The sequence below is a fragment of the Cervus elaphus genome, chromosome 13 (assembly GCF_910594005.1).
Source record: "Cervus elaphus chromosome 13, mCerEla1.1, whole genome shotgun sequence".
Classification (NCBI taxonomy): Eukaryota; Metazoa; Chordata; class Mammalia; order Artiodactyla; family Cervidae; genus Cervus; species Cervus elaphus.
Genome location: NC_057827.1, coordinates 59,788,621 through 59,813,475, shown reverse-complemented (window position 1 = coordinate 59,813,475; position 24,855 = coordinate 59,788,621). Strand labels below are relative to the sequence as shown.

The following is a 24,855-nucleotide window of genomic DNA, read 5'->3' as shown; positions in this document are numbered from 1 at the left end:
ACCTATGCAGCTCGGAAGGCCTGCAGGAAGAGGGATAGGGAAGCTGTAATTAGGGGAAGAAGGCAGGCCCGTAGGGCTGGGCCTTAGAGAATAAGCTCCAGCCTGGTCACCCCTAACCACTTGGTTCTTCCATTTCTCCCTGCCTCTATTCAAGCCACCCCCAATTCTCAGGCCTGTCAGCCTCATCCTTATTTTCCAAGGTCAGCTTAAATGTCTTCCCTGAAAACCGGAGACCCTTTCCACTCCACCCCACCCATTTTTCCTGCTGTGGCCTGGGGAGTGATGCCCACTTGGCCCAGACTCTTTGAAGGCAGGATGCTCCCCTAGGGCCCTACAGGGAAACCAAGGGTGCTAGCCACTCTGATGCTTGAGCTTCTAGTTTTTCCCCTCCTTGCCTCTCCGTTGGAGGGAACCCAGAGTGTGTCTAGTGGTTAACCTCCTTAAGCCTGAGAAGGCCCCTGGGAGTTTATGTCCCCAACCCCAGGGGCCCCCATCCTGGGCCTGGGTCTGTCCCCTCCGGGGAAGACAGATGATCTCATCGAGTGTCTGCATCTGCCGCGCCCCCCCGCTCCCCCCCCCCCAGCCACGCCCCCCCCCCCCCCCCCCCCCCCCGCTCGTCCCGCGCCCTCTGCTGCAGTTGGGGCTGAATACTGCTCAGGATACAGAGATGGTTTTGATGAATGAAATTCAAGTGGCTCGATCACTCCGAAAGGACAGGCAGAAAGTGCCCACACCGCGACTCCTCCCGTTCCTTTAAAAAAGTAAAAGCACTTGGCAAGGATCGCCGTAAATCCAGCCCTGCTCCCTCCGACCCCCAAGCTCCGCCGCTGAGCCTTTCACAGAAACACGCACCAAAGAACCAGACCCGGGGGGAGGGCGCGGCGCCTTTAAGAGGCGGCGGGCAGTGCTGCCCCCTGGCGGCCGGCGCTCACGCGCTTCCTCCGCCCCGGCGGGGTCCAGCGGGCCGGCTGGCCTGGTCAGTGCGGTGGTGGCCACGGCGGCGGGCCCCGCGCCGGGGCGAGGACCGGGACGAGGAGGAAGTGGCGGCGGCGGCGGGTGAGGACGGCGGGGGCGCGGGCGCGTGGGGGGCGGTGGCGCGGGCGGCCGCGTGCGCCCTGCCGGGGTCCGAGCGCGTCGGGAGGGGCACGCGCCCGGCTCGGATCGGCCGAACTCGTCGCCGGGGGCTCGGAGGGGAGGGCCCCCAGCGATCGAGAGCGAGAAGGAGGGCCGGGAGGAGGGACTTGGGGGCGGCGCGTAGCCCAAGCTCGGGAGCCGATCGTCGGTGGCCGCCGCTGGAGGGCGTGCGGCTCGGTTCCGAGCGCCGGGAGGGCGGCGCCGGCGAGGGAGGGCCTGCCTCCTCTCCTCCCCGGCCCGGCCCGGCGCTCGCGAACTTGCGCGCCCGGAGCCCCGCAGGCGGCGGGGGCGTGGGCGGCGGCGGCGCGGGCGGCCCCCGCGCGGTGGCAGCCAGTGGAATGCCGCGCTGAGCGCCGCTCCCTCCGCCCGGGCGCCCGCCCCGCCCCGGCCCGCCCCTCCCGGCAGGACTGCGCGCCCGGAGCCCCGTTCCGCGTCCCCGCCGCCGGGAGGAGGTGCCCGCACGCTCGCGGCGCGCGCCGGGCCGCCAGACTCGGCCTGTGGGCGATTTCCTCCGGACCCGAGCTCCCCGCCCGAAGAGGAAGATGCAGACCTTTCTGAAAGGGAAGAGAGTTGGCTACTGGCTGAGCGAGAAGAAAATCAAGAAGCTGAATTTCCAGGCCTTCGCCGAGCTGTGCAGGTAAGGAGGGACGGGGCTCCGGCCCCCCCACCCCCCGGGGACCCCCGGCCTGAGCCCCCGGTTCAGCCTCGGGGGGCGGGGGGCTGTTTCCGGAGGTTAGAGCGAAACGGGAAGAAACGGTGCGCGGGGACACTGAGTCCGAGTAGCCAGGTGGCTGTGGTGTTCGAGGGAAGCGGTGGGCAGTACGAGCGGTGTGGCACGGACCAGGGCTCTCACGTGCACGGGGACCCCGCGTGCGGAGACCCCTGGCTCCCCCGGGCGTGACGGGAGCGCTGCTGAAGGTGGCAGAGGGACCTGGGAAATGGGGGGAATCCACGCTGTCTGCCCGTGGCTGGAGGTTACTTTTGGACTGGAGTGGTCCTCTTCCTTCGTCCCCGTTCTCTTCGTAGAGGAGGGCACCCATGTTTGTGTGTTTGCGGAGCACCTACTAGGTGCCCCGCCGGCGCAGCTCTCTTTGCAAGAATCTGTCATTGCATGTCACTGGATTAAGCCTCTTTGAAGCGAGTAGCAGTACTTGGCGTGTAGGTGATTTGCTGTCTCATTAGAGCCTCGCACCAGCCTTGAGAATCGGCTGGGTTGGTGATTCTGGGCCACGTGTCTGAGAGGGGGGGAAATCCATCCGCAGAGAGGTGGGTACCTGGCCCGGGGTCCCACAGCCAGGGAGTGGCTGGTGCAGAATGTAAACGTTTGTGTAGAATGGCCTTCTTCCCTCGAGGTCCCCACCCCCCACTCCATACAGTTCCTTAGTGGGGGAGACTCCAGGTGTTTTAATAAGATGGGGTCACGTTCTTAGTCCATTACAGATGCATCCAGTCTTGGGTTGGCTTTGCCTCACCTTGTTCCTCTATGGTGGCTTTGCCTCTGAGAAGCCCTTAGTTAAATCCTGGTCTCAGTGAAAGCTTCAGAGAATCTGGCTCCCCAAGCCTTTTGCAAACTCCAGGTGGAAAACCTTTTGTTATGCCGTGTCTACACTTGGTAGATTTGATTCTCAAAAATGGGCCCCCCTTGCATTTTTGTCCCTGTTGGGTCACCAAACATAATGATGAATTGAACAATTGAGTTTCCTTATCTCCTGGCATGCGGAGCGAGTGGCTGGTCTGAGCTGGCCTGTGCAGGCTGGCACAGCACCTCTGTGCCCCTCTCATGCCTGTCCCCAGGGCCTGCTGCTCCTTGGCCTGTTCCAGCCCTGCAGGCGCCCTGCTCCCCGCAGCCAGAGGGGCGCACCTTGTCTAAAACAGCTCCTGGTTGCGCATCCCTCGGTCTGGGGATGGAGTTGGCTGCTGCCTCTCCTGCTGGCTTCCCTGGGAGAAAGCACGCTTTTCATTTTCAGGAGGGCATGCCAAATGACCGGGAAATTCACAAGGAAACGGGGAGGAACTTGCAGCCAGAGCCCTGGAAGTGTGAGGACTTTTGCAGCCTTAGAAAGGGGCGCTTGAACACACACATGTGGACGATGTGCCCTAGACACTGAAGACATGTGCAGAAACCCCTTTGACGTGTTCTTGAAATCTGGTTCTGGTGTTGGGTGCCCGAGCTCCCCCTGCAGTCATCTGAGACTTGGGAAATCCCCACTGATACCTTGCACCCTTTCTCCTGAGGTCTTTCTCTATTTGTGTCGTCCTGTGCCTGCAGCTGAAGCACGAGGCTTATCATCTGGTTGGTATGTTTTGCTTGGTAATTAGGAGGCTCTCGCAACACAGTCCCAGCCGAGACTGAGACTTGTGGCTGGGTCCTCAGGCTGTACTTGCAGACTGCCTTTCCCTCCCCAGAGACCCCCCTACCCTTAAACACTGGGGGGTTCAGGGCAAGCTGTGATGTCAACCGTTCCGGGGAAGCTCCAGCCTGGAGTGTTCATTTCTCTGAAAGAGTGGTTGCGTTCAAAGTCTAGTTGCCTTCTTCTGGCCAAAATATTGACTTCAAAGAGGGGAAGGGAAATATCTGGGTCATTCTAGAACCTCAGGAAACCCAATTTGTGTTTTCATCAGGGGAGCCTTAGCTATTTTGTCGCTTAAGCTTAGGAAGGAAAGGAAAACACCGAAAAGAATTTTTCTGTTTCTTCTCTCCTTTATTATGGATACTTTCAGGGCGGCGCCCCCTGGTGGCCGCGTGTCTGTACTGGGTGCAAAGTACTCCCACCCTCTAGAGTGGCCAGAGTCCCTTGCCCGCTGGTGGGTGTGATGAGAGTGCTGATGCAGTTTCAGTGGCCGAGACGGGCTGTGGACGGACATTGTCACGTGGGGTTCCCATTTGGATGGGTGAAGAATCATCCCCGAGTTCCATAGTGAAAAAGTCCAGAGATGTTTGAAAATGGCTTGAGGCCCTGCTGCAAATGTTTGGGGCAGTATCAGCAGCGGGGAGGATGACCTGAACGCAGCAGGGTGAGTTGTTTAGCCAAATGTCAGGCCTTGTAAAAAAGAAAATCTTAGGACGGGAAGGGAGATCTTGTCTACCCAGCCCCTTTGTTTCACAGGCGCGAGACGGGGCAGGCTCCATACTCTGTTCCTTTTGTTCGGCTACTAGAATGGCTTCACCCCGGGCACCTCGAGATCCATACGGAAAGCAAGCCCTTTCTCCATGGGCGCCTCTAGCAGTTGGGCGGACCCCCTCATCATCGTCAGGGGCATGCTGCCGTTTTGTCGTGGAGATTCTGCCTTGCAATCCTGAGCTGTGGCCTCAGCAAGCGTATTGTCTGCCCTCCGAGGAGCATCGCCCCCTGCAGGTGTCCGTGGGCCGTTGGAGCAGGTCCCACCAGGACACTTAGCAGGCGGGAGGGCCGCCCCTTCACACCCTGGTCCTGCCTTGTTTATTAATAAGTTCTTTGCCTACAATAGGCCAGAGCTCTGGGAGGCTCCAGGAGGAGGGAGCTGGGAGTTTGCTGTTAACAGTAACTTGGCCTCTAGGGTGGCCCATACCTTCAGGGCCTACATTCCTTTATTTTAATTTCTTTTAATTTTAAAAATTCTATACTTTTTGACTGCGCTGGGAGGCATCTGGGATGTCAGTTGCCTGACCAGGGATCGAACCTGCGCCCCCTGCAGTGGAAGCAAGTGTCTCAAGGAACCTCCCTCTGGCTCCTTGACAGATGCGCCTCGACTCGGCTTGTTTCTGGCGGGATTGTTCGTTCCCGACACTTGCCCGTGAGTCTCCCCCTCTCCACGGGGATGGCTCTGCTTGTGTCCTCTTGGCCTCCCGCCTGCCTGCCCCTTCCCCTCACCCTGGAGCAGCCTCAAGGCTTTCTCACACGCAGAAGGGACTTCAGAGGGGAAGCCGAAAAGTAAAGCTGTTAGTTGAAAATGTCGGGTGATTTTTTTTTTTAAATGCGCTCCGTCCTCCACGGTGGCCCGTGTGGACGTGCTGGCTGACCCGGTTCACTGTGTCCACGTTTTCTGTGTCAGCCCTCCAGCGCCTCGCATCACCGTTCCTCTTTCCTGTGGCTGAACTTGTGTTGGAGGCGGTGGTGGAAATACACAAGACGTCGCACAGCTTTTTGGTGTAAAATGTGTCCTCTGTCCATCTTTACCGTCACGTCACCTGACCCGAATGCTTTCTTTCCTGGAACCTCATCTCACGTCATCCTCTCAGCAGCCCAGGGTGGCAGAATGGGGAAACTGAGGCTCAGGCCACATGAAGGACTTGGATTTGAAGTGGAGGGCTTCCCTGAGCCCAGACCCCAGGCCTTTACACCTGAGGATGTGGCTGCCTTGTTTATTAATAAGTTCTTTGCCCAGGTTAGGCCGGGGCTCTGGGAAGCTGCAGGAGGAGGGGGCTGGGAGTTTGCTGTTAACAAGAACCTGGCCTCTCAGGTGGCCCATACCCTCAGGGCCTGCATACCTTTATTTTTATTTTATTTTTTTAATGTTTAAAATTTTTTGCTTTCTGGCCATGCTGCGAGGCATGAGGGATGTTAATTCCCTAACCAGGGATTGAACCTGCGCCCCCTGTGGTGGAAGCGCTGTGTCTTATCCATTGGCCTGCCAGGGAAGTCCCCATTCCTTTCATTCCTTTCTTTAAATGGAGGACTCTAGAAGGTTCGTTTTTTTTGCTGGGAGGATTTAGCATGGTTCTATACTGGTATTCTTTTGGGAGATTCATAGTGGGGAGGAAGGAGAATCGTTTCCAGGGTTAAGTGATGCTGGTCTGTGAGTGGGTTTTTTTTCCTTTCTTTTTCTGTTTCTCTTAATGTTTGGATCTGGTATGATTTTGGGGGCATGGGGGTGAGAGGAGGTACTGACTTAAGTATCCTTTGTAGCTGCTCACTGGGACTGTCCATACTCAGCCTTTCAAATAAACACGTTCCACCAGTCTCCGGCGGGGGTGAACTGGGCTTCCCGTGGGAGAAGATGGACCGTAAGGGCCACTGCCGTCTGCCACTGCCGGGCCTGCCTCGACAGCGGGCCACCCATGTGACCTGGGCTTCTGTCTCAGTGTCCTCACTTGTAGAGTGAGGCTGATGACAATATTCTCTCAGGGTTATGGGGGACCCCGACCGTGCCTGGAACTCTGTGGGTGGTGGTTGCTGCTGTTACTTTTTAATTGGTCCTTGGGGAGTGGGTGAGTGGGCGTCTGCCCACAAATGTCTGTCTATTCCTGGATCTTGGGCATTTGCAGGTTGAGTGTTCCTGGTTGGGGCCGTTTTTGAGCGACCTTGAAGTCCAGGAGGGAGGCTGACTGCTCATCCTGCCTGGGTGTGGGTCTGGGGCAAGGCTGGGGGTGCAGGTGGGGGGCGCCTACCGTGCCTGCTGCCCTGCCAGCATCTGCCTACACACCCAGCCCGCGGGGATCCTACAGCCCCTGGGAAGTCGGGCCTGCTGTCTTCACCTGTTTTATGGATGTGGAGCCTGAAGAAATTTTGTTAACGCAAGATGACACTTTTGTTTTTTCAAGTTTGGAGATTTAAGAGGAGTTTGTACTGGGTTTCCTGAAAATGCCCAAGAGTCTCCATGCCAATCATGCTCCTGTTATTATTAGCTCACATTTATTGTTTTATCTTTTTGAATATTTAATACATGCCTGTGTTAAAACCTAGAGGACTCAAAATACACAATGAAAAGGACTCAAAATACACAATGAAAAGTCAGTCTATTTCCTTCTTGTTCTTGAGTTCCGGTCACTCAGGGACACGCGCTGTGGGCAGTCTCTTTCTCTTGAGGTGGTTTTTTTTTTTTTTAAACTTAAAAAAAAAATTGAATGATTCTTGAAATTCTGTGGTACTTTACAGTTTTCAAAAGTTTCACACATGTGATTTTGTATGTGTGTGACAGTCGCTAGGTCATGTCCGACTCTTGCGACCCCATGGACAGTAGCCCGCTAGGATCCTCTGTCCATGGGATTCTCCAGGCAAGAATACTGCAGTGGGTTGTCATGCCCTCCTCAGGGGAATCTTCCCGATCCAGGGCTAGAACCTGGGTCTTCCGCATTGCAGGCAGATTCTTTACCGTCTGAGCCACCAGGGAAGCCCCACATGATTTTGTATGATCATATAATAACCTTTTTAAAAAATCCCCTATTCCTATGCCCCCCCCCCCCCCGAGGGTTTTGTGCAAAACACAGGGCACATATGTATGGGTCTCTTCCACACGTATTGTTCTGTCCTTGACTCTTTTCATGAAACGCTGTGTCTTAGAGAAGCTGCCTGTCACTGCTTCTCTGGGGACACTTCTTCTGTATCACTTACCTCCTTTCTTTAACGGCTGTGGATTCCAGGTGTTAAAACAATGGACCCTATTTCTTGCCCTGTGCTTGGCATCTGCCGGTGTAGATGGTAGGCAGGGCGTGCTCCATCCCCTGGTCTGGGTGCTCATTGCCAGATGAGTGAGCCCTGGGTCAAAGGCACAGGCGTTTGACTTTTTCTGGGGCAGTTCTGAAACCACTCACCAGGACAGGGCGTTGCTCGCCAGTGACAGCCAGCGGAAGGACTTGTCACCCACTCCCTCCCCAGCGCAGTGGTGGACAGTTTTGATCTTGGCCACACACATGGGTGAGAAATGATACTGTTGGTTTGCATTTGACCGGAGGACTGAGTTCCCGTCAGCAGGGGTGGCCGTGCTTGCCCGGCAGAGCTCGGCTCACTTGTGCGTCAGGCTGGGGCCTCCCTCCCAACCCCTGGGCCCTCCTGCCTCCTCTCCTCGAGGTTTAGCAGGTTTGGGGCATTCAGCAAAGGCCCACTTAGCGAAGTGCCGCATGAGAGTTGGCTGTTAAAGAGGGTTTCTGTTCCTCTTTGTGTTTTGAGTTCAGTTGGTAAGCCGGCTTTTTGCAGGAATATTCTGGTACCTTCTTTTTAGAAAGCCAGATTCATTTAGAAAGCATGTGGTCATCCAGGAGCTGAGCACTTACTCCTTGCCTGGCAAAGCCACCGTGTGGGGCTCAAAGCACCATCCCTCTTGGTGCGGGAATCCTTCTCTGCTGGCCGGCCTGGGTGTGTGCGGCCTTGCTGGGAGGGGAGCGTCGAGCTCCGCAGGGGGGCCCAGGCTGGGTGGGGTGGCTGGTCCCAGGTCACACTGTGGGATGTGGGGCGTGGGGGGGTCACCTCACTCCTAGACCAGCGCCCTCTCCCCACCGCCTGCTTTCAAACAGCGCTTCCGGAGCTGTGAATGAGGCCGTTCCCACTGGGCTGTTTGAATTCTGCCTGCTGCTTTGTCTTGCCGGCTCCCAGCCACCCTGAGAAGGCAGCTGCCCCTGCGGCCCGGGGCCTCTGTCTCCAGCCGGGCCCATCATGGTGGCGGGGCGGAGGATCGTGACAGCCCCTGGGGGTGCCTCGCACCCCCACCCCCCATCTTGAGGGCTCGGGGGTGGATCTGATGCTGGCCGTAGGGATTTGAGAACCACTCCCATGAAGGAACCCTCCCCCCCCCACCAACTCCTGCCCCTTCCCTCCCAGGCCCGTGGGTGTGGGGTGCCCACCCTGTTAACCGCCCTTGGTGGTCCCCGCCGGCAGAACCCGCTGGGTCCACTCTGCACAGCCACCAGCCGCCCTGGGGGAGCCGCGGGACACACAGGCCAAAGTCCTCCCAAGGACGGCTTCTGAGAGATGCTAGGTTTGTGTTTCCCTTACTTAGGATCTCGAACCCTTAGTGCCTCCTGGCTGCCCTCGTTATTTCTCCCTGCTCCTTGTCTGTCTCTTTCCTTTGCCGGGTGGGTTCCATAAAGGTCGAGACTCGGGCAGTTCTGTTCCCTGGTGAAACCCCCCAGTGCTTACACCCGTGCACACAGTAGGCGCTCAGAGAGGGTGTCTGTTAGTGGGTGAAGGAGCTGACCGGCGGGCTTGAAGCCTTCGCCAGGTCCCTGTGGCTCAGCCAGAGTGGCTTGTGACCTTGGAGTGCCCTGGGCCAGGAAGGAAACCCCAGGCTGAAGGTGGTGGGTCCCAGGTCGGGTCATCGGCTTTATTCCTTCATTTTTTTTCTTTATTTTTTTATTGAAGGATAACTGCTTTGCAGAATTTTGTTTTCTGTCAAACCTCAACATGAATCAGCCATAGGTATAATATATCCTTTCCCTTTTGAAACGCCCTCCAGTCTCCCGCCCCATCCCACCCGTCTAGGTTGATACAGAGCCCCTGTTTGAGTTTCTTGAGCCATACAACAAATTCCCGTTGGTTATCTATTTTACATATGGTATTCTTTCATTAAAAAAAAAATATTTATTTACTTGGCTGTGCTGGGTCTTCTTTGCGGCATGGGCTTTTCTCTAGTTGCACCGAGTGGGGGCTACTCTATTTACGGGGTGTAGGAAGCCTCTTACCGCAGTGGCTTCTCCTGGTGTGGAGCACGGGCTCTAGGCCTCGAGGGCTTCAGTACTTGCTGCACGCGGGCTCAGTAGTTCAGGCTCTAGAGCACCGGCTCTATAACTGTGGCACTTGGGCTTAGTTGTTCTGTGGCATGTGGGATCTTCCTGGATCAGGGATCAACTCTGTGTCTCTTGCATTGGCAGGTGGATTCTTTACCACTGAGCCACCAGGCGCACCTCATTCCCTCATTCTTTCATTCACTCAGCAAGTCCTGACCCTCCACCCCGGCCCGCCCTGTGCGAGTGCTGGTCCCTGCCCTCCTGTGTCCAGAGGCTTGGTGGGGAGATGAAGGGAAACCAGCACACAGACACATTTAAAATGCTGCACGGTGGAGCTAGAGCCAGGAAGCCTGCGGATGGGAGAGCCGTGGCAGGAGCAGCTGCAGCTACTTCAGCACTGTGTGGCCAGAGAAGGCCTCTCTGAGGAGGTGATGTTAGTAAGAGCAAGTGCCCATTCCTCTGGGAGGCAAAGAGCTGCAGGGCAGGTGGGGTCTGCTGTCTGGAGGTCACTCGCCCTGGCCTGCCTCTGCTGTGGCCCTGGGTGCCCTGAGGACCAAGGGCAGCCGTCTGGGTAAGGGCCGGTCAGTTTCCATGTTGGACAGGTGGTGGTCAGAGGAGGCAGCAGTGTTTATTCCGGTGGCCTTGTTCCCTGACAGTGTCAAAAGGGACCAGGTGGGTGGCCCTGGGACCTTCCTCCACCTGAGGCTGTGTTCTCGGGACCAGACAAGAGGATGAATACTCCCCTCTGGCCTGGTTCAGTCCAGCCTTTGTGTTCGGGAATGAGCTCTTCTGGCCTTGAGGGTGGGCTGGTGTGAGGGATGGATGGGGGACCCTATGACCTGTGTAGACCCTAGGCCAGCCGACCTTTCCTGAAGTTCACCTTAGGCCTTGGGTGCCCAGGGAGCAGGGGAAGGATGCTTGTTCTCTTTTACACTCATTTACCTTCCTCTAGGGGTTTCCCTGATGGCTCAGGGGGTAAAGAGTCTCCCTGCAGTGCAGGGGACATAAGAGACACAGGTTCGATCCCAGAGTCAGGAAGATCCCCTGGAGGAGGGCATGGCTACTCACTCCAGTATTCTTGCCTGGAGAATTCCATGGACAGAGGAGCCCGGCGGGCTATAGTCCATAGGATCGCATGAGTCGGACGCAGGACTGAGTGACTGATCACAGCACCTTCCTCTAGGCCAATGTTTGCTGAACTTGCCCAACAGAAGAAGCACTTGGGGCACCAGTGAAAAGCATATCCTTGAGTCCACCTGTCCCCCCTAAAAACCCTCCAGGGAAGGGGTCTGGGAGCCTCCTCTTAACAAGTGGCCTGACGATTCTTCTGGGAAACAGACACTGTCACTTCCCGAAGGGTGTTGCTAGGCCTCACCCCAGAACCATCAGGCGTGTTTGGCGCTGAGTTAACAGGCTAGAGCAGCCTCTTTACTGTGGGGCTTCTCTGGGACAGGGGCCTCCAAGAAGGCATCTGGGATGTAAAGGTTCTTGGGCTGGTTTGTCCCCAGAACCCCTGTGCAGGACTCATGTTCCCTGGAGCCCACCTGGGTAGCTCTGGTGTGGCACCCGCCATCCACTGCCTTGTTTGATCCTCATCACGTGGGGGGGGATGGGGTGGTGGCACCAGGCTGCCCCCCAGCTGCCCTACCTGCTGGTTGCCACCTTGTGGGCAGTGCTCTCTCCCCCCTGATGGTGGGAAAGATGGAGGGCAGGAGGAGAAGGGGACCACAGGGGATGAGATGGTTGGATGACATCATCAACTCAATGGACATGAGTTTGAGTAAACTCCAGGAGTTGGTGATGGACAGGGAAGCCTGGCGTGCTGCAGTCCATGGGGTCACATAGAGTTGGACACGACTTGAGCGACTGAACAACAACAGCTCTCCCCTTTTAAAAATGGCTTGCCTCCGGTGCCTGTTTTGCACTGAAATTCCTTAGAGGCGGATCCCGGGGCTGGGGAGGAGCTGCTATGGTCTTTGCTCAGGAGACATTCCTGGGGACTGGCTCAGCCAGGTGCGCGCTGATTGATATATCAGGCAGGGGGCCGGGATCAGAGGCGGAGGGCGCAGCCCCTGGTCTGCAGTGTTGTCTGCAAACTCACTGGCTCATCAGCCTTCTGCCTGCTCGGGTCTTGGAGCCTGAGACCTAAAACCAGAACTGGGGGCTCATCCAGGAGGCCCCGATGCTGCAGAAGGGCTGTGTTCAGTGCCCCCTGCTCCCTCCAGTGACTCAAACCCAATTTCCGAGCAGGGGTGAGGCCTTCCACGGGCCAGGCACTATTGAAGATGGGGAATCTCCTCTCCAAGACGGGTGGTGTGTCTCCATCTGCCGGATGAGAACACAGAGGCATTGGGAGAGGGGAGATGACTTGCTGGTTCACCCGGCTGTGAGTGGCAGGGCTGGGACTCACCCTTGGGGCCCACTGACTCCTGAAACTGTGCTGTTTCCACCCTGCCAAGTGGCCTTCATCTTATCCGGGTACCACTGGCTTGAAACCCAGTTTCAGAAGAAAGTCGAGGCGTTCTTTTCTGAGCATCCTCTGAGGGTAGTGGTTGGGCCCCAAGGCGTGGCGGGTGGTGAGATGATTGTGCAGTTGGAGCAACAAGACTTGCCCGGTTGGCTGTGGATGACTGGTGAGTCATTCCACCTCCCCGAGCCTCTGTAAAGGGGGGCTTAGTACACCCACCTCCAGGGCTACTGAGCATGGAGCGCTTCATACGTGCTGGGACTCGCCCTCCCCACTGGCCCCCCCACCCAACCAGGCCAGGGTCTGGGGCCTCTGACACGTGTCTGGCCGGAGCCCCCAGCCCAGGGCAGACAAGGTATCCCCCCTGCCCCCTCCTCCCTCCTTTTCTGGTGTGGGGTCCTCCAGCACCCGTGACCAGGACACGGCTCTCTCTCTCTGCTTCCTGGGAGGGGCTGGGAGTGGTAGGTGGGTGCTGAGTGGAGGCCACTATGGGAGTTTCGCTTTCACTTCTACCTCGCACCCGTATCCATCCAACAGTCGAGGGCTGGGGTGTGGAAAACCCTCGGGCCCCTCCCTGGGGCACCCGTCCCAGTGCAGGTTGCTCTTCGCCCACTTCCCAGAGGGTGAGTCGGGGATGGCCCCAGGCGTCTTCTCTTTGCAGAGCACCCCATTCATTCCTTTGTGCAGTCACACGGTGTGTATTTATTGAGTGCCTGCTGAATGCTGGACACTCTTGGGATCCATGCAGCAGTGAGCGCCCCAGGGCAGCCTGGGGCCATGGAAGGCTCTTCCTCACTGTGCGCGCTGGGCTGGGTCTGAGGGAGGGAGGTGTGGTAGGGAGGGGTGTCCAGGTTGTGGGGCTCTCTTCCATTCTCCCAGAGGGGATCGGGGACCTTGGAGAGAACGGGGGCATGTTGGCAGGTGTGGGGGTATTTGTGAGTCCCCAGGGGCTGTTGGGTTGGCTCTCATCTCCCAGGGCCCTGGGCATCTTTCTGAGGACCGTTCAGTGCTGTGGGCCTCCTGGGTTCTCTGTGGATGGAGTTTCCTCTTTGCGCCCCAGCCCGGGTTACGAAGGCCCAGAAAGATGCAGAGTGAGCCCCGAGTTTTAGACCCAGTAGATGGGGCAGCTTGGATTTGAACCTTGCCTTGCTGACACTAAAGCATATCTTCTTTAAGATTTTATCCTAGAAGTCCTAGCGCTCAAGCCCTTTGCAAGGGCTCCTTGAACCGAAAAGGAATGCTGGCCATTTCATCAGAGATCTGTTCCTGCCTCCGCGTGGGCAGGTCTGGGCAGGGACGCCTGGATCCTATCAGGAAAGAGTTCTGCTTGTTTCGAAATCAGCCCCAAGCCCCCCACCCTCACCGTGACCTGCACACAGGCACGGTGCTGCCTGTGCTCACGGGGTTGTGGGTTCTCAGACCTTTGCTACCTGACCCTCTGGGCATCAGAGCCCCTGCTGGTGAGAAATGTACTTATTTTTCTTATTCCCTTGGAGGTGCTGCTGTGGCTGCCCTGGTGGGGAGGGGACAGTGGGCTCCTTTGCATGAGGCTGTGGATGTCGTGGCATTGTTTCCAGTGTTGTAAGAATAGTTGAACCCTGGGCATAACAGTAGCTCCCCATCCTCGAGCTCCGGTCACCGGCCTGATCCTGTGCTTTAAGGCTGTCATTCCATGTGTGGAAACAGCCTCAGAGAGAGTAACTGACCTCCCAGTGTTTCATAGCTGGTCCCTCCATAGCTGGAGTGTGAGTTGAACAGCACTTCCTGTGAATCCAGAGCCCAGACTTTTGACCATTAGAGTTTATTTTCTTTGTAAGTGATGGCAGAGGATGAGAGGATGGCTTTCCTTTTGTCTGAGCTCTTTGCTAATGACCCGTCCTTAGCACCCCTCAGTTTTTCACTTTTCTCCTTTTCATTTTCAGTTTCATTTGGATACATGGCTTGTCTGGAATCAGGAAATTTAGGTGCCAGCTCAGGTGATGTTCACTCAGGCTGGGCATCAACTGAGACGCCTTTCAACAGCACTGCCATCCGTCTGTGGATGCTGAGTTTGGGTCTGCCGGTTTGTGATGTGCTCTGTCCAGACGGCACCACTCAGATTCGCAGAATCGCCCCATTCCTGCCGCTCAAGCTCCTTCCTTGAAATGCTCTGAGCCCATGTGGATGAGGCCCCATGGCCTTGTTATTGTTCAGTTGCTAAATCATGTCCAGCTCTCTGTGACCCTGTGGACTGCAGCACATCAGGCTTCCCTGTCCAACACTAACTCCTGGAACTTGCTCAGACTCATGGCCATTGGTCAGTGATGCCATCCAACCAGCTCATCCTCTGTCACCCCCTTCTCCTGCCCTCAATCTTTCCCAGCATCAGGATGTTTTCCAATGAGTCGGCTCTTTGCATCAGGTGGCCAAAGTATTGGAGCTTCAGCTTCAACATCAGTCCTTCCAGTGAGTATTCAGGATTGATTTCCTTTAGGATGGACTGGTTTGATCTCCTTGCTATCCAAGGGACTCTGCAGAGTCTTCTCCAACACCACAATTTGAAAGCATCAATTCTTAGGTGCTCAGCCTTCTTTATGGTCCAACTCTCACATCTGTAAATAACTACTGGAAAAACCATAGCTTTGACTAGATGGACCTTTGTCAGCAAATTGACTTATACTTCCGTTTAAGTTGCCATGCGTGTCCCTTTCTGGGGTCACCTTGGGGAACCTTGGTGCTTTTTTTTCACTGAAGCTCGAGGGTTTCAGAAGCACCTTGGAAAGATCCCCAAAGCCCTGGAAGGCTCTTGGGAGCATTCTTTTTGGAGCCAATCCTTGGCTTCAGAAGTGGGAGATGCTTGTGAAGGAACTTGAAGAACTTGGAGGCAGAGGTGCTGGGTTCTCTCTGTGTGACTTTGGGCCAGGCCACTTAACCTGTCTGAGCCTTTCGTTTCTATACCCGAAATGGGAATTTTAGTACCAGCCTGCAGCAGAATACTTTAACAGACTGGGTGAGCTGAGGCCGCTTGAGTCTTTTTTAGCACAAAGCCTGGCCCTTGATGGGCAAATGGTAAATACCGTTGTTCGTGTTAGTCAGCCATTAAAGGTTGATGGACCTTATGTTTGAGCTTATGTGTGAATAGTCCTCATGTCTGGGAAGAAGCTGGGAAGCTGAGTTCCAGAAGCCTCTTAGGTGGGGCCATGCTAGATTGCTTATGATGTCCCAGGGACAGTGTGTATCTTGGTCAGTGATGGGATGTGAATGCTGACACAGCCTTTTACTGCTTGGGTGGCCCCTCCCTGGTTTCTTAAAGGAAATTAACCCTGACTATTCATTGGAAGGACTGATGCTGAAGCTGAAGCTCCAACATTTTGGCCACCTGATGGGAAGAGCTGACTTGTTGGAAAAGACCCTGATGCTGGGAAAGATTGAGGGCAGGAGGAGAAGGGGGTGACAGAGGATGAGCTGGTTGGATGGCATCATTGACTCAATGGACATGAATTTGAGCAAACTCAGGGAGATAGTGGAGGACAGGTTAGCCAGGTGTGCTATAGTCCATGGGGTCGAAAAGAGTCGAACACGACTTAGTGATTAAAGAAGAAGAATAACAACAACTGGGCCTTGATTTCCTGCTTGAGAGGAGTCAACCTGGTGTCTGTGCTCAGGAGGGGCTCAGCACACAAGGGTCTCCTTTCTTGTTTGGGCCAGAGACCATCTGTGCCAGAAGCAGGGAGGGCTGCCTCTCACTCCCCTGACCGGTAGTCAGGCTGTCTGTGTCGCCCGGTGATGGAGGGAAACCCCTCCGTTGCTGCTGAGATGCAGAGGTTCACCGTCGTAGAGCAGCAGGTTCCCCATGCCTCGGAGCCAGAAGGGGCCCGTGCAGGTGAGGATTTGCAGCTCAGAGCGCCAGGCCTTGCAGGTTCAAGCACAACGTGCCGGGCCCTCGTCCTGGAGTCCACGAGCGCGCCTCCTTTGGCCTCCAGGGAACTGCAGGTCGAATGCGAGGCCAGAGTATGTTCTGTTCTGTTCCGGGTCATGGTTGGCAGGCCCCTCCTTGACCAGGATGAATTCTTTGGTCCACAGATCCAGGTAGTTGGTGTCCCCCTGCCTCCATCCCGGTGGTCTTTCCTCCAGCCTTGCCAGGAATGCCAAAGGGGCGAGCTCTCTGAGATGCTCCACTGGGATGGGTGGGGGGTGGGTGGCCATGTGGGACACGGACAGTTCTGAGGGCAGGGGGGAGGATGGGGACTCCCCTGGGGGTGAGCCCGGAGGACTGGCCAGGTGCCCGCAAGTCTGTCTTCATCGGTGGAGGACACCACAGGGCAGCCGTATCCTCCAGGCTCTTGTCTCTCCATCAGCCGGCAGACGTGGAGAGTTATTGGGGTGAAGTTAATGATCTGAGCAGAAAAGCAGCTCTCTGGCTGATTCCTACGAGTCGCAGCAGTGTTTGTGTTTCGGTAGAAACCTCAGGGCCGACCAGGTTCAGTCGTAAAGGGGCTCCTGTGAGTGTGAACACCGTGCCGAGGCGGCTTCAGGTCCAGTGGATCCAGGGGCTCTCATGGTGTCTTTAGGACCTGGTCTCTCTCCCCCCTCAGTGTCCCTCGTGTGGCTTCGTTCTGAGGCCCAAGTGATGCAAGATGGGTCCTCACAGCTGACCTTTATTCAGAGTGCCGAGGTCCTCGTGTGGTATCACCTTTGATCTACATTACACCCCTTGGGGGTGGGGGCTTGGAGTGCCCCTGTTTCCTAATGGAAGGAGTGGAGGCCCCGAGGGGTTAAGGAACTAGCTCAGAGTCACAGCTAGCGGGTGGTGGGGCTGGGGTGGGAACCCGGGCTGGGGGCTTTGGGGCCTCCCCTCCACCTCGGAAGGGTCAGCCTGGGCCACACCCTCGTCCCTGAAGCAGCTGTGGGGGCCGGGGAGTGCCCGGTTCCTGACCCCATGGTCAGCATGTGGGCAGGGTGGGCCCACACCGGAAGCTGGGGACTTCCCTGCAGACAGCGGGCTGGCCACTGGGCAGCCAGGGGAGGGGGGGTGCTCCCCGGTTCTGGGCTCCAGGGCCGGCTGGTGGGAGGGTCGGGGCTTTTTGCCTGCCGGAGGGTTTGCAGCCAGACTCCAGGGTCAGGGCGCTGTTCCCAAGAGCGGGGTGACGGCCTGCAAGTGGGCCCCTGGCTTCCGCTTATCCCTGGTTTATCTCCACAGTCGGTCGGACCCAGGCAGATTCTGAGGGTGCTGGGCCCAGGGTCACGCCGGGGCGTCCTGGAGGAAGGGTTTATGTAACTCTTCCTGGAGGGATGGAGTTTGGGGTGTGGGGCGGAGCTGCCTGGAGGCCAGGGCGAGGGCTGGTGTCTTCCCTGTTCCGCCCGTCCGCGTCCCCGCGTCCCGTTGGGAGGAACTGTGGGTTTTGACACCAAGTATTTGGGGTGAAACAGTCTTGTGTTATGTAAACACGCTATTGCCCTGTGGCTGTTTGGCCCTGTCCCATGCTCACCGGGGAGCCCGCTGGGTTTCGCCTGTGAATTAGTGGGTGGGTGGGGGTCAGTCCTCCTGCAGAGGGGCGCGTCAGTGCTGGACGCGGAACCCCCCCGCCGGCCCCTTCACGTCCCGGGAGGCCTGGCCGGAGGAGTCCACAGGGAAGCAGAGGGGGTGACTGGTGACTGGCTGGTGGTCCCACACCCAGGCCCTTCAGTCCCGAGGCCCCCGGTGAAGGGGCTGGGCCAGAGATGGGGAGAAGGCTCAGGTGCTGGGAGAGGGGGTCTGGTTAGGGTCTGGTTTTGGTCCCACATGGTTCCTTTCTCAAAGGACCCTTGAGAAGCCAGCAGCCACCCTGCTCAGAGCCTTTGTCAGGGCCCGCCAGCCGCTCTTCTTGGCCGTTGCCGGACTCTCATGGGCCGGTGGTTCTTTTTCGGGGCATAGCCTTTGGTGGCAGGTAGATAGGGGTGATGTGGGTGGGAAAACAGTGGAAAGAGGGCTGTCCCGGGCCCTCCCCTTTGCCCTGGCCACCGTGGGCTGCAGGCCTGGCCTGACCTTTGTCAGCAGGGCTTTCTGAGGCTGTGTGAGGAGGGAGCGGGGTCAGGAAGCTCAGATCTCATTCATTCTCACTATGAGCTGTGCGGCCTTCACCAGAGTCCCCTTCTGCGGGCCCCCGGCTCAGAGGCCGCGGCGAGCAAATTTGTGACCCGAAGCGTCCGGTTTAGCTGCCAGGACCGCTGGCCCGAGCTGTCAGCTCGGCAGGTTTGTTACGCGAGGCAGCGAGGAGGGGTCACTTCAGTTTATCAGCTGATAAAAACAGCACTTGGAAACAAACTAAGCTGAGAAGGTCAGTCATCTGCATGAAATTCCGCAGTCTCTCTTGGGCAGGTTCGCATCTGACTTGTGAATACCACTAAAACACTCTTATTACAAAGGAGTAACGAACCTGATCAAAATTTAAACCACACCAAAGAGCTTGCTGTGGAAAGCTGGTCTCCCTTAGACTTCACCCCAGGCCCTTGAGGCAGCCACATTGCCTTGTTCTCGCCTGTCCTCTGAGATGTGTGTTGTGTCTATACAAGCCCATGTTTATGCGTGCACACACACACACGCACAGCCCCCGTTTTTGTTTCTGAAACAGAGATGATCCATTATCCATGCTTTCCTACGCTTAATGTGACTGGAGTGGGGAGGGGAGGAGGGAGACGGGAGAGCTGAAGAATCGTCAGCCATAGAAGACAGAGGGCAAGCTGCAGTTTTACTCACACCGACGCTGATGGAACAAGTTTGCATCTTAGAAGATTCGCAACTTGAAAGTTTGCCTGTAGGGGACTTACTGTAGCCTCACGTTGGGGGTTAGGGCTTTAACATGAATTTTGTGGGGACACAAACGCCGAGCCAGCAGCACCCCTCCTGGCAGGCGTTGTACAGGGGTACATCCACCTGAGGCTGGGGTCCTGCCCCGTCTGCATACATGTGGCCCATAGTGCAGATGCTCCCTGGGAAGGAAGCCGACAGGTGTGCTGGGCCAAGCCCACCAGCTGGCTTCTGAACCCAGTCCCCGTGCCCAGGGCATGACTGACCTGGGCAGGTGATGGGCCTCCCTTTTCTTATCTGTAAAATGGGTGCGCATCTAATTGGGCAGTTTGGGGGATCAGAGGCGGTGACAGCTGAGTTGATGGAGGTGGTCTTTGACACATAATGGGGGATCTGATTATAAATAATTTCTTCTCTTCTCCAAATAATTTTTTTTTTCTCCTGGTAGATAAATAGAGAGCTGAAAATCATCTCTGACCTCAAAACTGGTCAAAGAAAGGGGTATCTGATATGGTCCCTTAAACTGGGAAGGACCTCTCTTGGATGATAAATCCCCCAGCCCAGCACTCTTGCTGGGGCACATTGAGAGCAGGTGAGGGTCCCCTCGACGGCCCTGCTGAATCTGGGTTTTCTCCTGTGTCTTTCCGCAGAGCCCTCCCCCTTCCCAGCCCCACATGCTGCTGGGAAGGGCTCCCCACCAGCCAGCCCCTCACTCATGCTGAGCCCCAGCTGAAGGAAATGAAAGCATGTCATCTTTTTTTCTTGGAATTTTTGGTCCTCTGTAAAGACCATGTAATATCATGAAAGCAAAATTTGAAGAGACAGATCATTCCTCTACTCCTAACCCAACCATCTCTAGTTCCTTTTTGTATCTAAAGTTGCAGAGTTGAGAACATTGTGTGGGTAGCATTTTGATTTTTGCTTTCTGCAGGGCAGCCTTATAGTATAAACAGATTCCATGTTGCTACAGTCTTTAGAGTGATCTTTAAAAAAATTTTATGAACTTTTATTATGAGCATTTCCAACATATGTAAAAGAATAATAAAATGACCCCCCCCATACCAAGTATTAACCATAAGTTATGACTTCTCTTGTTTTATTTATTATTATTTTGGAGAAAAATCTCAGACATATTTCTTATGTAAATAATTCAGTATGATCTTTAAAAGCTAAGGACTTTCATAATCCATATGATAATATATTTATAGTTTCATTTTCCTTTTCACACATCAAATATCTTAAAAGATGATAAAAGTGTCAGCTCACCACCATCTACTCTACCCCAACCCTGCTAGAAAAAAAGATAGGGACTTAAAACTTAATCCCGGTGATGCTATCACACCTGAAAGTAAAGTACAATAGAGGATGATCCTTTTTCATTGCTTCGTGATAGCTCTGTTGGGCGTCTATGCTGTGATATATTGAGCTGTAATCTTATGATTGACTATTTAGATTATTTCCAGTTTTCTTGCTGGTGTAGATAATAATGCGTTGGATATCATTGTGAATGCAGTTGCCTTCCTACTTCGTATGTGTAGTTAAGATTTTTATCAATTCCATTACGCGTAAGAATCTTATCAGTTATCATTGAATAACAGAGCGTCCCCAGCGTAACCACTGCGCGCCCACTGCGCGGTGGGGTGGCGGTTTGGGCCAGGCTCCCTCGTGTGTCTGCGGTCAGCGGCCGGTCATTCAGGGTCTCTGCTCCTGGGGCTTGGCCTCTGGTCAGCCAGGGCGATGGGGGTGACCTGGCCACGTGTGTCTGATCCCCTGGCAGGCTGCCTGGGTGTGCTCTGGGGGGCAGGGGTCCAAGACAGTGGGCGCTTCCAAGGCCCCTGGAGGCATGGTCTCTCCACCGTGGTCTGTTGACCAAAACAAGGCTCAAGGCCCTGCCAGGTTCAAGGGGTGAGAAAGTGAACTTAACCTTTTTTTTTTTTTGATTGAGGCTGTCACATAAACCTGTTTCTGTAAAACGGTTGCTTCTTAACTTTTGTTGGATGTTGTGCAGAATTTTGAGTTTCTGATGAAAGCCATAGAGCCTATTCTGAAGAAACCACTTTGCATTATGCGCTAATATATATCCACCAAAATTCAGAGAAGGCCGCAGGTTTTCTGAAGCAGAGGTCCTATGGGTCCCAGGTGATAGCTCCTTGTTCCACACCTTTGGCCTAGATTTTCAGGAGAGATGGTATGTAGGTGTCCTTTAGAACATGGTTTCTACAAGTTCATCCTCCAGGGAGCAATTCTGTGGTCACGTGAATTTCTGGAGCATCGAATACCTGGAGATTTAAAGTACACAAGAGCGTATGAAAAATCCTGACGTCTTGCCAGAAAGAAACCTTTTGTCTTCGTTTGACTTAACACTTTGCCCTTGACATCAGAGAAGACATTTTAGGAGACACAACGTGGTTCAGTATCCACTCTGTGACTTTCTACAGAGAGCTTAACGGTGTGACCCTTGGCTTCTCATCTGTGAAATGGGGACAGTGATATGAATGCCACTCCATTGGCCTGGTCAGAGCAGCAGAGTCCTTGCAAAGGATGCAGACACCGGGAGAGGTCATGGACTGGGAACCCTTGTGCAGATGAGTGTATGATCTGGCCTTAGCATCAACAGGGCAGGCCATGGACCCTTCTTTAGGACCCAGGAGGTCCCAGCTGTGCTGTGCTTGGCGGGGTGAGGGGTGGCAGAGTCATGCCCTAGCTTGGGGGCCCTCAGGGTGCTCAGTCTGGAGCAGACTCCCTAAGGAAAGAAAGTCCATCCTTCATCCATCCTCTATGAGTGCCCACTTTATGTCCAGCTCAAGCCAGGCGTTCTGAGGCCTGGTCCTCTGGGAACGCAGCGTCCGTGTAAGGAGAGGAGGCTGGTGTGGCTGGCTGACCCGGGGAGCCCTGCAGGCAGGACTGCAGGGTGTGGGTGGGGGGAGTCTGGGCCCCTTTGGGAGCCTGGTGTTACCTGTGGCAGCCCCGCCCCCCACCTGATGAGCTTCACTTTTCTCAGCTGGAAAAAGACAAGCTTAGAGCAGAGAAGCCCCAAGTTCTTGACCGTTCCACCTGGGCGAGCCCTCGGGGTGTCCCAGGGGAAGCCAGAGTGAATCAGGCTGTAGCTCTTGCCACCCCCGCCCCGGCCCCCACACTGCTGGGGACCAGTCATTTCCAGAGCGCTTCCAGGCCACGTTCCCTGTTGTCGGTCTGCTTCTGTGTATATTCCCCAGGACAGCTCCTGTGGTCCCCCCTCCCTGCCCCCAAGTCAAGTGTTTGTTCGCTAGTGTGCGAATCCGTCTGTGGCCAGGGTGGACAGGACCCCATCCGATGAGCTCTGGTCTGTGGGGGGAGGTCTGTGTGGGTAACAGACGTATCAACCAGTGAGTTAAAGGGGGTAAGTCCAGGGGGAACAGGAAATGAAGTGAGAGCAGTGACGCAAAGGGGTCTGGGGACTGTCCCCAGAGTGGTCAGAGAGGGCCTTTCTAAAAGAGAGACTCCTCCTGTGATGTGACTGATCAGAGAGGAGTTATAATAGCTGCAGTGAGGCCGGAGCATCTCAGGCCGGGGGAGAAGCAAGTGCAAAGGCCCTGGGGTGCCTCAGGGCAGCGGGGAGGAGGGCTGGCCAGAGCCAGGTTTGTGCCTTGTGAGGGAGGGAACGATAGGGAGGGAGGCAGGGGCCATATTCTTCAGGGCTGCTCAGGCCATGCATGGGGTGCAGTTTGACTTTTATTTATGTGAGAGGGAAGGCGCCCATCAAATCACCCCACAAAATAGTCCTTGAACATCGATGACCCCTTTAAAAGCCTTGGCAAGTGTTCCGAGCTCCAGGCCAAGGTGTTGAGGCTGTCTGTGCACATCATCCTTGAGGATGTTAAATGTCAGCGGCAAAGCATCGTTCCCAGCGCCCCTGGGCTGCGCTCAGTCCTCACATGGGTGACGGCCTGCATGTGTGACTGTGTCCTGGAGCAGGCTCTCCTCCTGGCTGGGTGCTCCCAGGGACCCCCCTGTGTGCTTGGGGGCAGCCTGGTCTCCTCTCCCTCCAACTAAATAACAAAATGCCCACAGTAGGCTCTGGGAAGGAGGGACCTCGACTTCAAGCTGCTTCTCGCACTGTCCAGTTCTGTAATTTGGAGCAAGTTGTTGAGCTTCTCTGAGCCTCAATTTCTCCATCTGTTGGATAAGCAGAGCACTTTTTAACCTTCACGGCTGGCGTGTCAGTTGAAGTAATGGGTGTAAAGCCCCGTTGTTCACTGCCGGGCACATTTATTTATTTATAAATATCAGCAATACCCCATCACAGGTCCTTAACAACAGGAGGTAGATGGTGTTCTTATTGCGGGGGTGGGGTTAACAGGTGGTGCTGTGGGTCTGGGTCAGAGCCCATCCTCAGAGCTGGGAGCACCGGAGCTCACTTGGGTGGGGCAGATGGGAGTGTTGAAGGGTTAAACTGGTCATGTTCAAGTTTGGAACGGTGGTGGTGGTGGGGGACAGCTTTCTCCATCTAGGAAGACCAGGAAGGCTTCACCCTGCAGGTGACCTTTGAGGGTCCGGGCAAGCGCAGTGGACAGATGAGAGTGGACTTAAGGAAATAGGGTAGGGAGCTGGCACGTGGGAAGGTGTGATGCTCTAAGATCAAGGGTTCTCACACAGGGCCTCAGGATGTGTCGGGGTGGGGACAGAGGGGGGCTGCAGGGAGCCCCTGGAAGCTGGGCTGAGCATCTGGAGCGCACTGAGATGGGGTGCAGGGGAGGGAGCACCCCTGGTTCTCCGCTCTCTGAGTGGCAGGTATGTATGGCCGTGCAGGCGTACAGGCTGGACCCTGGAGGTGCCCCCGCACCCGCGGAGCCTGGCTGCCCCTCTGGGAGGTCACCGCACATCTCTGAGCTTCACTCGGGTTGGTGAGAGCTCCCCACTTGCAGGGCCAGCAGGGGGATGAGAGGCTCGTGGATGGTACTTAGCACACGGCAGGCTCTTGATGATGAAACGGTGGCTTTTAAACGGAGTCCTTGAAGCCGAGCCTGTCTGACAGCCTCTTGTTGGTTTAGGGGAGGGGTGGTGTGCAGGGTGGAGGGACGTCCCTCTCAGCCTTCTGAGCTGTAGGCACGGAGCTGATACAGCCCTGCTACTTGTTTCCTTTCTTTCTTGTTCTCAGTGGCTGCAGGGCAGCTCCCTTCCTCTGTCTGCCTCAGCCCCTTGCCTGGCAGCTCCCCATCCCCCACCCCCACCCACCGGGCAGTGGAGGGATGAGGGGCCCCCCCAGGCCCTTAGACAAGAAACAAGGAGGCCCTCGCTGAGGTTAAGTGGCCTCTGTCCCAGTGTGAGAGCTGGGTGATCCCCCCAGACCCTCCCCCTGGGAGGGATGAAGCGAGGCCATGGATTCTGGACGGAGCGTCCCAGGAACCCAGTGCAGTCCAGTCCATCCGGACTTGGCATTTGGGGTGCGCTTGAGTGGAGGCCGGGTGCCTCGGTGAGCCCCCTGTGGCAGTTGGGCTTGTCCTGAGGACTCTCGGAGCCCAGCAGGCGTGTGAGCTGGGCAGGTGGAGGCCAGCTCGCCTGGAGGACCTACAGGGATGTGTCATTTTTATATCTTCAGAGAATATAAATGTACGGGAATAGACAGTATAGCCACAATTCAAATCGAGAGGCAAGTGAAAAGGTCTGGTCCTAGCCGTGCCCTTTCAGCCCTAGCTTGTCTCTTGGAATTGTTTTTTGTTTCCAGGATATTTCAGCAAACGCAAGCAAACACGTATGCATACCTATAACCATATTTACATTTGTGTATTTGGACTGAAAGGAGATCAAACCAGTCAGTCCTAAAGGAAATCAACCCTGAATATTCATCGGAAGGACTGACGCTGAAGCTGAAGCTCCAGTATGTTGGCCACCTGATGCGAAGAGCCGACTCATTGGAAAAGACCCTGAGAGAGACTGAGGGCCAGAGAAGAGGGTGGCAGAGGATGAGATGGTTAGATAGCATCACTGACTCAATGGACAAGACCTTGAGCAAACTCTGGGAGATAGCGGAGGACAGGAAAGCCTGTTGTGCTGTAGTCCATGGAGTCACAAAGAGCTGGACACGACTTA

General features: G+C 55.7%; 1 protein-coding gene across 4 annotated transcripts in view; it reads left to right on the top strand.

Annotated features, from left to right (window-relative positions):
• The first annotated feature begins 891 nt into the window (after positions 1 to 891).
• Positions 892 to 24,855, top strand: part of ITPK1 (inositol-tetrakisphosphate 1-kinase) — a 157,071-nt gene continuing 133,107 nt past the window's right edge. For 2 of the 4 annotated variants that reach the window (XM_043921471.1, XM_043921470.1), the window contains exon 1: positions 892 to 1,056. Coding sequence is in view for 1 of the 4 variants with exons in the window: in XM_043921469.1 (XP_043777404.1) it covers positions 1,677 to 1,771 (95 nt within the window). In the remaining 3 variants the exon portion in view is untranslated. Of the gene's footprint in view, positions 1,057 to 1,539; positions 1,772 to 24,303; positions 24,309 to 24,855 lie in introns of those variants that run through there. The other 2 variants (XM_043921469.1, XM_043921472.1) reach the window with 2 other exon arrangements.